Source organism: Budorcas taxicolor, chromosome X (assembly GCF_023091745.1).
Source record: "Budorcas taxicolor isolate Tak-1 chromosome X, Takin1.1, whole genome shotgun sequence".
In the NCBI taxonomy this organism is placed as follows: domain Eukaryota; kingdom Metazoa; phylum Chordata; class Mammalia; order Artiodactyla; family Bovidae; genus Budorcas; species Budorcas taxicolor.
Genome location: NC_068935.1, coordinates 9311546 through 9326807, shown reverse-complemented (window position 1 = coordinate 9326807; position 15262 = coordinate 9311546). Strand labels below are relative to the sequence as shown.

The 15262-nt window shown below is 46.1% G+C and overlaps 1 protein-coding gene across 1 annotated transcript; it reads left to right on the top strand.

Annotated features, from left to right (window-relative positions):
* The first annotated feature begins 8999 nt into the window (after positions 1-8999).
* On the top strand, positions 9000-13116 carry GPRASP1 (G protein-coupled receptor associated sorting protein 1). The gene is given in 4 exon segments (XM_052663409.1): positions 9000-9022; positions 9024-10039; positions 10042-12968; positions 12970-13116. Coding segments are annotated over 4 exon segments (4113 nt in total).
* Positions 13117-15262: the final 2146 nt, after the last annotated feature.

The following is a 15262-nucleotide window of genomic DNA, read 5'->3' as shown; positions in this document are numbered from 1 at the left end:
CTGCGGATGGTAACTGTAGCCATGAAGTCAGAAGATGTTTGCTTGTTAGCAGGAGAGCTATGATAAACCTAGACAGTGTGTTGAAAAGCAGAGACATTATTCTGCTGACAAAGGTCCATATAGTCAAGGCTATGGTCTTCCCAGTGGTCATGTATGGTTATGAGAGCTGGACTCTGTAAAGAAGGTGGAGCACCAAAGAATTGATGCTTTTGAACTGTGGTGCTGGAGAAGACTCCAGAGTCCCTTGAACAGCATGGAGATAAAACCAGTCAATCTTAAGGGAAATCAACCCTGAATACTCATTGGAAGTGTCAGGGGACTGTGTAATTTCCTCAGTACTGTCTCATCACAACCAAAATTTGAAGTGATGGACGTTAAAGCCCTTGGGGTGTCACAGCTCTCGGGCAGTGTTATAGCTTAGTTTTATTTAGAAAATAATAGAAAACACATCCTCGAGGCATGAGAGCATGCTGACCCAAAAGATGCAAAGGGAAGAGAGAGACAGAGCAGGAAAGAGTGACCCCCGGCCCTTTGGCTCCTCTTTTTATATGTTTTTTCCTCCCCCTGGGCCTGCCCTATATAAATTGGGCTAGCCAGGAGTGCTGTTTGTTCTACCTGAGGTCCTCACTCTGGTCCTCAGACCTTCCTTTGTTCTATTTTCAACGGCTTTTCGCTTCCTCATCTTTTAGCCACCAGCATTCTGGACTCCTTTTTCCTATTCTAACTACCTAACAAAAAGACTAATACTGAAGGTGAAACTCCAGTATTTTGGTCATCTGATGGGAACAGCTGACTCATTGGAAAAATCCCTGATGTTGGGAAAGATTGAGGACAAAGGAGAAGAGGGCATCAGAGGATGAAATCGCTGGATGGCATCACCGATGCAATGGACATGAACTTGGGCAAATTTGGGGAGATGGTGAGGAACAAGAAGGCCTGGCATGCTGTAATTCATGGAGTCACAAAGAGTCAGACATGACTGGGCGACTGAACAACAACAAATCAATATTATTTAACAGTCAGATAGACATAGGTCAGCATCCTGTTTAAATCTTTTATTTGCTCTTTGATTTTAAACATGACGGTATCTCTGATACACACACATAAAGAACTAACATAAAAAGCATGAAATAGGACTTTTCTAGTCGAATAAATGTTAACAGCAATAGTGTCTGTTCTGTAAGTGAATTTAGAACAAATTATCCAAAATATATTTCATAGTCTCACAGTATCCACTCTCCTGCTAGTAAATGTTTTGGGGATCAATATCCCAGCATCTGGAAATTACCACAGAAGTTTGCATTGATATGACCATAAAATTTAAGGTAGGAATCTAAATAAAATAGAAAATACAAGTAAATGTATACTGAAGAGAACAGAGATTTTTTTTTTTTACTGCATGTCTAGAACCTAGGATAAAGTAGACACTCATATATATCTGTTGATAAGTGAAAGACACCAGACACTTTAACAACAACAAGAAACAGTTCAGAGAGGCAAAGTGTTTAACACACACCCACAGATCCCAGCAGAGCTTAGACACCCTTCTTAAACCTGGCATTCATCCAAGAGAGCGTATACTTTGGAACATAGAAAACATAATCCACAATTCAGCTAAGGTAATTGAAAGAGCACAGTGAAAGTCTTTCCTATGGAAATTGACATTTGTTGTGTCTAGATACATTATAGAATCATCTCTAGATTTTGTTCCTATCACTGAAATATTGTGCAGTTACAATAAATATCCAATAACAAGTAAAAGCTGATATGAAAATATATGAAAATTTGTGGTATGATTTGTTGTTCAGTCACTCAGTCATGTCCAGCTGATTGTGACCCCATGGACTGTAACACACCAGGCTTCCCTGTCTTCCACTATCTCCCAGAGTCTGCTCAAACTCATGTTCATTGAGTTGAATGATGCCATCCAACCATCTCATCCTCTGCTGTGCTGTGAATAAGGTTCTCTTTCCATCCTGATAAGCATCAGTGATTTTCAACGATTAGGGACTTTCTCCAAGAGAAACCTCAAAGATGATTGCAAAATTTCTCTTCTTTAGCAAAGAGAGTAGGTGCTTAAGAGGGTAGTTATAGTGGTGAGAGATGAGCCCCCAAATTGATCCTCCTGGGGGCAGAAGCCCAATTCAAGAAAGTGAAGGGGAATGGACTTTATCAGGATGGTGATAGATATCACCAGATGGTCAACACCGAAATCAGACTGATTATATTCTTTGCAGACAAAGATGGAGAAGCTCTATACAGTCAGCAAAAACAACACTGGGAGCTGACTGTGGCTCAAATCAGATCAGTTAAGTTCAGTCGCTCAGTCGTGTCTGACTCTTTGCGACCCCATGAATCGCAGCACGCCAGGCCTCCCTGTCCATCACCAACTCCCGGAGTTCACTCAGACTCACGTCCATCGAGTCAGTGATGCCATCCAGCCATCTCAACCTCTGTCATCCCCTTCTCCTCCTGCCCTCAATCCCTCCCAGCATCAGAGTCTTTTCCAATGAGTCAACTCTTCACATGAGGTGGCAAAGTACTGGAGTTTCAGCTTTAGCATCATTCCTTCTAAAGAAATCCCAGGGCTGAACTCCTTCATCCTTCTAAAGAAATCCCAGGGCTGATCTCCTTCAGAGTGGACTGGTTGGATCTCCTTGCAGTCCAAGGGACTCTCAAGAGTCTTCTCCAACACCACAGTTCAAAAGCATCAATTCTTCAGCGCTCAGCCTTCTTCACAGTCCAACTCTCACATCCATACATGACCACTGGAAAAACCATAGCCTTGACTAGATGGACCTTAGTCGGCAAAGTAATGTCTCTGCTTTTGAATATGCTATCTAGGTTGGTCATAACTTTTCTTCCAAGAAGTAAGTGTCTTTTAATTTCATGGCTGCAGTCACCATCTGCAGTGTTTTTGGAGCCCCCCAAAATAAAGTCTGACACTGTTTCCACTGTTTGCCCATCTATTTCCCATGAAGTGATGGGACCAGATGCCATGATCTTCGTTTTCTGAATGTTGAGCTTTATGCCAACTTTTTCACTCTCCACTTTCCCTTTCATCAAGAGGCTTTTTAGTTCCTCTTCACTTCCTGCGATAAGGGTGGTGTCATCTGCATATCTGAGGTGATTGATATTTCTCCCAGCAATCTTGATTCCAGCTTGTGTTTCTTCCAGTCCAGCATTTCTCATGATGTACTCTGCATATCATGAACCCCTTATTGCCAAATTCAGACTGAAATTGAAGAAAGTAGGGAAAACCACTAGACCGTTCAGGTATGACCTAAATCAAATCCCTTATGATTATACAGTGGAAGTGAGAAATAGATTTAAGGGTCTAGATCTGATAGATAGAGTGCCTGATGAACTATGGACGGAGGTTCGTGACATTGTACAGCAGACAGAGATCAAGACCATCCCCATGGAAAAGAAATGCAAAAAAGCAAAATGGCTGCCTGGGGAGGCCTTACAAATAGCTGTGAAAAGAAGAGAAGCGAAAAGCAAAGGAGTAAAGGAAAGATATAAGCATCTGAATGCAGAGTTCCAAAGAATAGCAAGGAGAGATAAGAAAGATTTCTTCAGTGATCAATGCAAAGAAATAGAGGAAAAGAACAGAATGGGAAAGACTAGAGATCTCTTCAAGAAAATTAGAGATACCAAGGGAACATTTCATGCAAAGATGGGCTCGATAAAGGACAGAAATGGTATGGACCTAACAGAAGCAGAAGATATTAAGCAGAGGTGGCAAGAATACACAGAACTGTACAAAAAAGAGCTTCACAACCCAGATAATCATGATGGTGTGATTACTCACCTAGAGCCAGACATCCTGGAATATGAAGTCAAGTGGGCCTTAGAAAGCATCACTATGAACAAAGCTAGTGGAAGTGATGGAATTCCAGTTGAGCTATTTCAAATCCTGGAAGATGATGCTGTGAAAGTGCTGTACTCAATATGCCAGCAACTTGGGAAAATGCAGCAGTGGCCACAGGACTGGAAAAGGTGTTTTCATTCCAGTCCCAAAGAAAGGTAATGCCAAAGAATGCTCAAACTACCACACAATTGCACTCATCTCACACGCCTGTAAAGTAATGCTCAAAATTCTCCAAGCCAGGCTTCAGCAATACGTAAACCGGATGGTCAAGCTGGTTTTAGAAAAGGCAGAGGAACCAGAGATCAAATTGCCAACATCCGCTGGATCATGGAAAAAGGAACAGAGTTCCAGAAAAACATCTATTTCTGCTTTATTGACTATGCCATGCCTTTGGCTGTGTGGATCACAATAAACTGTGGAAAATTCTGAAAGAGATGGGAATACCAGACCACCTGTCCTGCCTTTTGAGAAACCTATATGCAGGTCAGGAAGCAACAGTTAGAACTGGAGATGGAACAACAAACTGGTTCCGAATAGGAAAAGCAGTATGTCAAGGCTGTATATTGTCACCCTGCTTATTTAACTTATATGCAGAGTACAACACGAGCAACGCTGGGCTGGAAGAAACACAAGCTGGAATCAAGATTGCTGGGAGAAATGTCAGTAACCTCAGATATGCAGATGACACCACCCTTATGGCAGAAAGGGAAGAGGAACTAAAAAGCCTCTTGATGAAAGTGAAAGTGGAGAGTGAAAAAGTTGGCTTAAAGCTCAACATTCAGAAAACGAAGATCATGGCATCTGGTCCCATCACTTCATGAGAAATAGATAGGGAAACAGTGGAGACAGTGTCAGACTTTATTTTTTTGGGTTCCAAAATCACTGCAGATGGTGATTGCAGCCATAAAATTAAAAGACGGTTACTCCTTGGAAAAAAAGTTATGATCAACCTAGATAGCATATTCAAAAGCAGAGATATTACGTTGCCAACAAAGGTCCGTCTAGTCAAAGCTGTGGTTTTTCCTGTGGTCATGTATGGATGTGAAAGTTGGACTCTGAAGAAAGCTGAGCACCAAAGAATTGATGCTTTTGAACTGTGGTGTTGGAGAAGACTCTTGAGAGTCCCTTGGACTGCAAGGAGATCCAAGCAGTCCATTCTAAAGGAGATCAGTCCTGGGTGTTCTTTGGAAGGAATGATGCTAAAGCTGAAACTCCAATACTTTGGCCACCTCATGCGAAGAGTTGACTCATTGGAAAAGACTCTGATGCTGGGAGGGATTGAGGGCAGGAGGAGAAGCGGACGACAGAGGATGAGATGGCTGAATGGTATCACTGACTTGATGGACATGAGTTGGGGTGAACTCTGGGAGTTGGACACGGAGGCCTGGCATGCTGCGATTCATGGGGTCATAAAGAGTTGGACACGACTCAGGACTGAACTGAACTACTGTAACAAATTACTGCAATGTTGATGGTTTAAAAAAACAACAAAAACAATAAAATATTACAGTCCTGAGGGTTGCAAATAGGAAAAGGGTCTCTTATGTCTCCTGCATTGGCAGGTGGGTTCTTTTACATTAGCTCCACTGGGAAGCCCAGGGATATCAGGGAGATCTTTATTCACCCTACCACAAAGAGGGTGCCATTTCGTTGGGTTTTAAAATGGGCAACAGTGCCAGCAGGTTTGTGTTCACCCAGAGATGTTCTTAACCATGGTTCCTCTTTGCCCAAAGGAGCAAAAATGAAGGGGATGGAGACTGCAGGGAGGATGCAGAAGTGCAGGAATCAGAGGATTCAAGAAAGAGCAGGTTTCTGAGTGTTTGGTGGGGCCTTCTCCAAAGAATGGCTGGGGGAAGTAGACTGGTGTGTATGGCAAGCGTGTGAGATCCCAGTTGGTTCTAATCCTTGGCGTATTCCCACCCTGCCGAAGATGGTGAGCCCTTGGAATCCCCTGCAAGAGATGACCTGACAGAAGCCAGGAAGAGCCAGGACTGCCCCTACACGGTGCCGGACCCCTGGCTGTGGGGTGAGAAATAGGATTGAGCAGGTGCGGGTCCTGTCAGGGAAAGGTCCTCTTTCCTGGGCAACTGTGGGGACAGTGAAATGGTAAAGTGTGCCACCACAGCGACTGAGAGGACAGCAGTGTGGCAGAAAGAATGAGGACACTGGCGCAGACAAGTGGTTTGTCTCCTCAGCCAGAGGTCTGTCAGGGGCTGCCTTCCCTTAGAAGAGGGGCAGGGGCTCGGCCGCCACAGGCGCCCCCTCCCACTTTCCTCCAGCCCCTGAAGGTGAAAGCAGCCCCGCAGTCCCCCGCGCCCAAGAAGGATGGCTGGAGTGATGGGGGAAGGGAGGGGGCGGACACCGAACACTCTGCAGGTTCACACACACAGACACACACACACACAGACACACATACACAGACACACACAGACACAGACACACACAGACACAGACAGACACACTGCGGGGCGGCCTGTTTCCATCCGCTGCTCCCTGCAGTGAGACCCGTCCTGACCGGCCCTCGCCTCGCCACCCGTGACCCCCCTATGCTGCAGGACCAGAAGCGTGGCAGGGTGCTTACCCCACGGGGGGCAGTGGAGGGCTGGCGTGGCCCTGCCCCTTAGGCTGGCGTTCTTCCCAGCCCCGCTGTCTGTGTGTTGGAACTACACTGGGGCTGGCGGGGGTTGTATGCAGGGGCATCAAGCCCATTCGTGCCGTATCCCTCCACCTCCCCTTTCCTACACCGTCGCTGCAAGCGGTTGGTGCTGCAGCCTACACTTCCCCAGCCTAGTTTGGGGCAGCGGCGCAGAGGGCCAGAAGCTTCTGCTGTTCTACCCGCATGGCGAGCGGTGGTAAGCGAAAGAGGAACTGCGACCGGAGTGGGAGGACGACCACCGGGACCCTGAGCCTGCGAAGGCAAGTGAGGGTGTCGCGGGGCGACGACCGGCTCACAGCCTACCCCTGGCAGGCTGAGGACGGGGAGGCGAGCGGGTCGGAGCGGGACCCCTTAGAGAAGTGCGCAGCGCCAGAGGATCCCTGGCGCTGAGATAGCAGGGACCGGCACGGGCGGGGTGGTGGTGGGCGGGGTGGTGGTAGGCGGGTTCCCTCGGATGCTGGGGAGGCGGACTAGCCCCCGCCAGGGTTTCCGGGTGTCTGCGCCCCGGCCTCGACCGTGCCTGTGCGGGGAGAGGGCTGTGCGGGAGTCTGCTACGTTTGAAGTGGCAGAGGGAGCCGGGACGGGAGCAGCCCGGGATTCTGCCGTGGTCCCTGTTGGGCCCTGCGTGCCGGGTGCTGTCCCTTCCCACAGGCACCTCTTTGATGCCAGAGTCTCCTGTCTGTGCAGTAGGTCTGGCAATTTCAGGCCATGGGGTACATCTGTAAAGCAGAGGCTTGAGGAAAACAAGGGACAGGAAAACGACCTGTTTTTCTGAAGGTGTGTGGGGAATGAGGGGTTGAGGGTGGGCAGCAGCCATTGACTGGACATCTGAATCAGGGAGGGGTGAGTGCGACCAGCGCAGGTCAGGCATCCAGGAATACTTTCTAAAATTCTTCTATCTACCTGGTTTCTACACACCTCCCTTGCCTTCCTCTCTCTCATCTATCCAGAATTGGAGGTGGAAAAGCTGGACTGGGAGATAAAGGTGCGAGAGAAGTCATAAATACAAGTACCACTACACAACCTAGAATATGTGGGTGCTCTTGCCCCAATTTGTTGTTCAGCACAAAGGAGGTGAACAACAAGTGGTGAATCTTCAGAATTCAAGAAGAGAGTAAGAGGAGGGGTGTGATATGATGTTGAGTGGTTATCCAGAAACCTGATCCAGATGGCCTAAGTTAAAAGGAAATATTCTACCTAATGGGACTCTTAAAGGTTAAAAGGCAGGGAACTTGGGAACTCCTATGTTTGTGGTGCTTGTTTGTCCCCCAAGTACTCAGTTGCTGCTATTATTTCTTACCTTACTGTCTTACCTTTTCATCTGTTTTTCCATAGACCTGCTTTAAGTCTGGTCACTTCTGCAAGGAAGGAAAGGCAGAGGAGTCCGGTTCAAATCTCTGGAGGTTTGTGCAAAGAGGGGCAATACAGGAGACAGCTACAGAATAATATGGCAGATATCTTTGATCCAAGTCGTTGCAGGGCCTTCTTTACCTCACCTACTCCATGTCACATTTGCACACTGCCACAGAAACCCTCGCGTTTCCTACAGGGTGTACTAGGAATATTGGAGTAGGTGTGGACTGGGCTGTGAATGGGAGGGAAAGACTTGAGAGAAGAGACCAGGAGACAGAAAATATTAGGCATATTAGGCCTTGAAAAGAGTAGGATGTTTGTATCAGGGTCAGGGTTCTTGCTTGTCTCTCTAGCAGTCAGGATCCATTCTCTCTTATATGTTTACTTGTTCTCAGGATAGCTTACAGGCTGCTAAAGAGTTTGACACCACTGGAATCAAGGAAAGGAGCAAGAAATTGTGCTACATCAGTGCAGGTTGGTATGGGAGTGGGTACAGCTTTTGAGTGGGGTAGAGGAGACCAACATAAGTCCAGCAGTGACTAGGGTCTGGCCTTGGGGCTTCTCAGCCTCTCTTTGCCAAGATACTTTTCCACCAACTTCATACCTATTTTATAACAGGCAAAGTAATATGGCTGCTCTGGGGATAAAAACTGTAGACAAAATGAAGGTGATAGACTTTAATAGCCTAACTTTCCCACCAAGCATTTAAGGTCTAGTCTCTCTGTGTGAGTTTTTCATGGAGTGAGACAGCTGGAAAAGACTCAAACCTCCATGTTACTCTCACTTCCCAGATTGACTTCCAGTGGCAGCTCTGGTGGTGTTGAAATTGCCGCTGAGCAACACCTTCAACAGGTGTGTACCCACCCAGGAACCATCCATCCTCTCCCAGCTTGGTTGTGTTTTCTCTTCACTCTGACTGTAGTATTGACTGAGGCTGGGATTGGAAAGAAGGCTTATTGACTGCTGGACTGGTGATTGGCTCTAACTTTTCTTTCCAACTGTGTCACCTGAATCATCAAAAAATTAGAGTTTGAAGACACAAAACTGTGAGAAATCTGTGGTAGAAGCTGAGACTGGGATAGTTGTAGTTATTCATGTCTCCCCTGTAACTGTACTATGACTGGGGCTGAGATTGACACGTGTCCAGGCCAAGCCTGAAAAGAAGCCTGGCAAAGAGGTTGCTGGTGGGGCTGAAAGAGAGAATGAAGTCCCAATGGTGGTCAGACCAAAGGTTAGGACCCAGGGCCAGGTAATGCTTGGAGCAAGGCCCCAAACTGAGACCGTGGCAGTGACTGAGACACATCCTAAGAGTGAGGCCAAGGCAATCACTGTAGAAATGCCCATGAATGAAACCTATTCATGGGCCAAGACTGAGTTTGATGCTGAGGTCCTACTGAAGACAGAAGGAGTGTCCCAGAACAATGCTATAGCCTGGCCGCTGATCAGTACTGAGTCTGGGTCAGTTGCAAAACCTAAGACCTCATCTATGGTTAGGGAACTGGCCAGTATGGATGCTGAGTCCTTTCCTGGCACTAAGGTCAAGTCCCAGTCAGGAATCCAGCATTTGCTTGTGTCAGAGGAGGAGACCAGTATGGGGTCTTGGTGCCATCCCAGGCCTACATCTAAAAAAGAGACTTTTCACAATTGTGATTTCACATGGGTGGATAGATCCTTTATGAACTCCTGGTTCTGCAGTAGAGAAGAGGTCAGTACAAGGCTTCATCCTAGAGACAAGGTAAAAGCCAGTACTAGGTCTAGGCACATGGCCAAAGAAGAGGCTATGTCTAGGCCCCAAACCAGTTGGGAACTCTATGTTGCCTCCAGTTCTGGTTCTGAAGATGAATCTATCAAGAAATCCTGGTTCTGGATCAGAGAAAAGACCAGTATCCAGTCTGGGCCTAGGGAAGAGACCAATAGTAGCTCCTGGTTTGGGTCTAAGAAAGAAGTCTCTGAATCCAGTTCTGGGTCTGAATGTGAAGACAATGTCAAATCCTGGTTTTGGGCTGGAGAGGAGGGTAGGTACAAACCCAGAGCCAGGAAGGGGGCCAATGTCAGCACCAGGCACAGGGCCAAGCAAGAAACTTCCATTGATTTCATGTCTGAGTCTATGGATGTAGTCAAAAAAGAGCCCTGGTTCCTGCCCGGAGAGAAGACTAGTAACTTGGCAAGCCCAAGTCCAAGAAAGAGGTCAGGGCCAGAGCAGTGGTAAAGGAAGAAGCCAAAATCAAGGCCAGAGCCAGGGCCAAGCCAGAAGCCAGGCTGGAGGAAGAGTTCCTCACCGGGGCCTGGTTCTGGGCTGTGGGAGACTGCAGCATAGTTGGTGGGGCCACTGTCAAGTCTGGCTCTCAAGTAGAGGATGAGCCCATTGTTGGCAGTTGGTTCTGGACTGAAGAAGAAACCAGTGGTACATTCAGACCACAGACTGAGCAGGAGCCTATTGGCAGTTCCGTGCTTGGAACTGGGGAAAAGACCAATGTGGAAACTGAGGCTGATGCCACTTCCAAATCAGTGCCAACAGATGACAAAGAAAAGGTCATCGCCAGTTTTTGCTGGGCTAATGAAGAAACCAGCCCAGAGGCTGAAGAAGAGACCATTTTGGGGTCTTGGTTTTGGGTCAGTGATGCGGCCAGTGTGGAAGCTGGGCTTGGGGCCAACTGTGGGTCCAGGCCAAAGTCTGAGGAAGAAGAGGTCATTGGCCCCTGGTTTGGGGCTGGAGAAGAAATCAGTACAGTGGCTGAGTTCAGAGAAGAGGCCAGGCCAGGAGCTGAGACAATATTTTGGCCCTGGTTTTGGGCTGGAAATCAGGCCCACATGGATTCAGGGGCTGAAGTCTACTGTGATACTATGCCAGGGACTGAGGAGGAGGAACCCATTATTGGGTCATGGTTCTGGCCTGGAGTAGAAGCTTGTGGGAGGGCTGAAGTGAATAATAAGTCTAGCCTGGAGGACAAGGAAAAGAGTATTACATCGTCTTGGTTTGGGACCACTGAAGAGATCCGTATGAAGAATGCTGCTGGTGCCCAGTGTCAATTTATGACAGCTGCTGAAGAGATTAACAGTGAGTCTGGTTTCTTATCAGGAGAAGGTCCCTGTATGTTTCCTACCAATGAAGGTAGCTGGAAGTCTAGGCCAGAGGACGAACAGGACACTGTTAATTCATGGTTCTGTTCCATAAGATATACAGGGCCAGAGACCGTTGTAGGTCCCTCGTTATGGGCTGTGGAAGAAAGTAGTACAGATGATAGGGCTGAAGGAGAAGCCAAGCCACCTACCAAAGAGGAGACCATGATCACATCCTGGTTCTGGAAAGGGGATGAAGCCATTATAGAGGCTGCAGACAAAGAAGAATCCAGGCTGGATATTGAAGAGGAAGATATTATTGGTTCTTGGTTCTGGGCTAGGGAGGAAGACAGGCTAAAGACAGAAGTGGAGGCTAGAGAAGAGGACAGGCTGGCAGCTGAAGAAGAACTTTTTGATGGGTCTTGGTTCTGAGCCAGGGAAGAGGCCATTAGGAATGAGGCTAACATTTGCAGCAAATACAGTCCAAAAGCCAGAGAGGAGGAAGTCATTGTTGAGTCCTGGTTCTGGGCTGAAGAAGAGACCAGTCTGGAGGCAGGGGCTAGTTTTGAGTCCAAGCATGGAGCTGAAAAGGAGGAAATCATTGTTGGGTCCTGGTTCTGGGCTGAAGAAGAGAGTATAGACATTAGACCTCAGGCAGTAGAAGAGACCACATCAGGGTCTGGAGAGGAAACCATTTTTGAATCCTGGTTCTGGGATGCAAAAGAAGTCAATGTAGAAGCCAAAACATGCTGTGCGTCTAAGCCAGAGATTGATAAAGAGATGATTGTTGAGTCACGGTCCTTGTCTGGAGAGAAGGACATTAATGAGACTGAAACTGGGGCCACCTCTGAGTCTAGGCCAGAAAATGAGGAAGGGGCAGTTGTTGGGTCCTGGTTTATGGCTAAAAATGAGGACAATAACAGGACTAGTGATGGAACCAACTGTGAGACCAGGACAATAGCTGAGGAGGATGAGGCCATTGTGGGGTCCTGGTTTTGGGCACGAGATGAGACCCATTTTGAATCAGATCCTAGCCCTGTGTACAGGGCCATTTGCAGGTCCAGCTGTTCAGTTGAGCAGGAGCCTGATGCTTCACACAGGCCCCAGAGCTGGGAGGAGGTTACTGTTCAGTTCAAGCTTGTCCCGTGGGGTATGGTTGGCTTCCCATCCCCAAACCCCTTTAGATTTTCAAAAGAAGCAGCATTTCTATTCTCTGAAATGTTTGGAGGAAAGCCAAAGCACATAGAATTGAGCCTAGAAGGGGAAGACCAGGAATCTTTGCTTCAGTCTAATCAACCTGACCCCGAGCTCCCATTTCAGTATGATCCATTCTACTGGTCAGTCGTGCAAATTCGGGAGCATCTTAGGACCAGGGAGAGTACAGAGCCTGAGAGTTGCTCCTGCAGCTGCATACAGTGTGAGCTTAAAATTGGTCCTGAAGAGTATGAAGAAGAACTCCTATTAATGGACAAAATTCGAGATCCTTTTATTCATAAAATACCTAAAATTGCAATGGGTATGAGAACTACTTCTCAATATACTCATGATTTCATTCGCAATTCAGGTGTTGTCTCACTTATTGAAACCTTGCTCAATTATCCCTCCTCCCGAGTTAGGACAAGGTTTTTAGAGAATATGATTTACATGGCTCCACCTTACCCAAATCTGAACATAATTCAGACATATGTATGTCAAGTATGTGAGGAAACTCTTGCTTACAGCTTGGATTCCCCTGAGCAGTTATCTGGAGTAAAGATGGTTAGATACCTCACTAGAGCCACTGACTATCACACACTGGTTGCCAGGTATATATCTGGGTTTCTCTTGTTATTAGCCACAGGCAATACTGAAACAAGGTTTCATGTTTTGAAAATGCTGTTGAATTTGTCTGAAAATCCCGTGATGACAAAAGTGCTACTCAATGCTGAAGCAGTGTCAGAATTTATGGGCCTTTTTAGCAGGAAAGAGGCAAATGATAATATTCAAGTTTTTCTAGCAATGCTTGATAATATTGGTAACAATATTAAAAAAAGAGGTGTTGTTCACTGATAATTTCAGTCTTGAGCCACTTACTTCTGCATTCCATGAAGTTGAGAAATTTGCTAAGGAACTGCCAGGCAAAATAGATCATAAAAAGGACCCCGAGGCAGACCAAAAAAATGAGTATGATTAGTTACTTGGCTCTGATTATCCTTATGTTCCTGAGTTATGATCCTTGAATAATGTTTTCAAAGTTGGTTCTATGTTGTAATGTACATCCTTAATGCTGATACTAATTTTGCCCAACTCTGTATGAGCTGGATCTATCTTCTGATCCCAAACAAATATTAAAACTGAAAGCACATTTGTTGATATTTGTTTTTGTCCAGATTGTGAATTTAGTATTTAAACTTAGAGTGAATTGAGCCATCATAAGTAAGCTACCCTTTTGATTGTTGTTCTGGTGTTACTGATGTCGATTTGGGTCACGTCCTGTTTTCAATAAAGTTCTGTGTTTAAGTAGGCAGAAATCACCCTTCTCCTTGAACTTAAAATATAGATGTCAAGATAACACATGACAACATAGAGATAATTAATGTATGAATAATAATGCTCCTTGAAAAAGCTTATTCTTATATCTGTAAATGTATGATTTAGAAAAAAAGCACCCAATTGATTTGGGCTCTGAAATGTAGGGAAGAGGTTGGATGTTGTGAAGAAAAGCTCGCAGTTGGAAAAGTGCTCTTGTGGGAGTGAGATATCCAGTCTGCTTGGAGTGGCTGTGAGGAGTATTAAGTATTAAGCGATATAAAATGAGGTAAGTTTTGAAGAGCTGAGAAGTTTCATTTTGCAATTCAAAGTATGGATGTTTCTTTGATACTGCCTAAAGCAGGGGTCTGGGGTGCAGACCAGTACTGGTCTGTGGCCTGTTAGGAAGCAGGCCACACAGCAAGAGGTGAGCAGAAGGCTTCCTCTGAGCTCACCCCATCCCTTGCATTACTGTCTGAATCGTGCCCCCTTGTATTGCTCACGTTACCAACTGAACCATCCTCGTCCCACCCCCCCCCCCCCCGCCAACTCCAGTCTGTGAAGAAGTTGTCTTACATGAAACTGGTCCCTGGTGCCAGAAATGTTGGAGACCACTGGCCCACAGGTTAAAAGGAAAAGACCAGAAAGCACACAAATTTAACTGTTAGGAAGACCATTTCTTCATGGAGGTGCCATGGAGAGTGTTAAGGTAATAGCATACAGCTACTAAGAGTGATGATATACAGGTTTTTTAATTGGCTAAGAAAAGCTCTGATGCCTTCTATATTTGATGAAATAGAAAAGACTGGTAAAATATACGGAAGGATGATACTCCCCAAATGTGTGAAATGGACTGAATTTATGAAATGTATTTCATTATGGAAAATCTTATAACTATTTAAAACATGTCAAAAGAGTAAAGAAGTGTGACAGACTACAATTTAGGACTGGGTTGCCAAATAAAAATGCATAATTATTTAAAGGAAGTAAATTGTAAACTTTCTAAAGTTTCTGACTTTATGGTAAACTTTTTTTTTGGATTCACAAAGGTAATAATTATCTTCAGACAGGATTAAAAGTCAGGGATTATGTTGATTTGGGGTAGGAAGGAGTCCAGGCTAAAGGAAAAGCTACAAATTTTTATTCACCTTGGTTTGTCTCAGGAAGGAAAAAAAATTTTTTTTTCTATAAGACTCTAGGCTGTAAGATTTTTGTAAGTAGGACAAAGTGGCAGATTTCATCCATTCACAAACCAGAAGTGATAACAGAGCGACCTGGTGGTGGAAATTGGAAACTGAATGTTTGTTTTGCCTATCAGTATTCCAAGACAGATCGAGTCTCATCAATTCAGTCCCTCAGTCGTGTCCGACTCTTTGCGAGCCCATGGACTGCAGCACTCCAGGCTTCCCTGTCCATCACCAACTCCCGGAGCCTACTCAAACGAGTTTTATACAGAATATTAAAAGTCAGTTGGTCTCTGAACTCCTCACGGAGTGTTCCTCACCAGCCCTGTGTTCTTACAGAGCAAAGCCCAGGCCGAGGACTGGAAGCGTTGGCTCTAATCCAGCCTTCCTTTCAGCTCTTTATCTTCACCACCACCAGGAGCTTCAGGTTGTTCTAGGAAGCAGCTCAGCCCTAGAGGCAGAAGACTACCTTGCTTGGTTCGGCAGGGCTGCGGCAGACATGCCGAATGTGCGGTCACGTGAGGCGGAGGGTTGGTCACGTGACGGCGCTCTCACTCGGACTGGCGTAGAGGTGTGTAAGCACTGAAGAGGGTCGGGAAAGACTTGCACCTGACGCTTGACAGACGG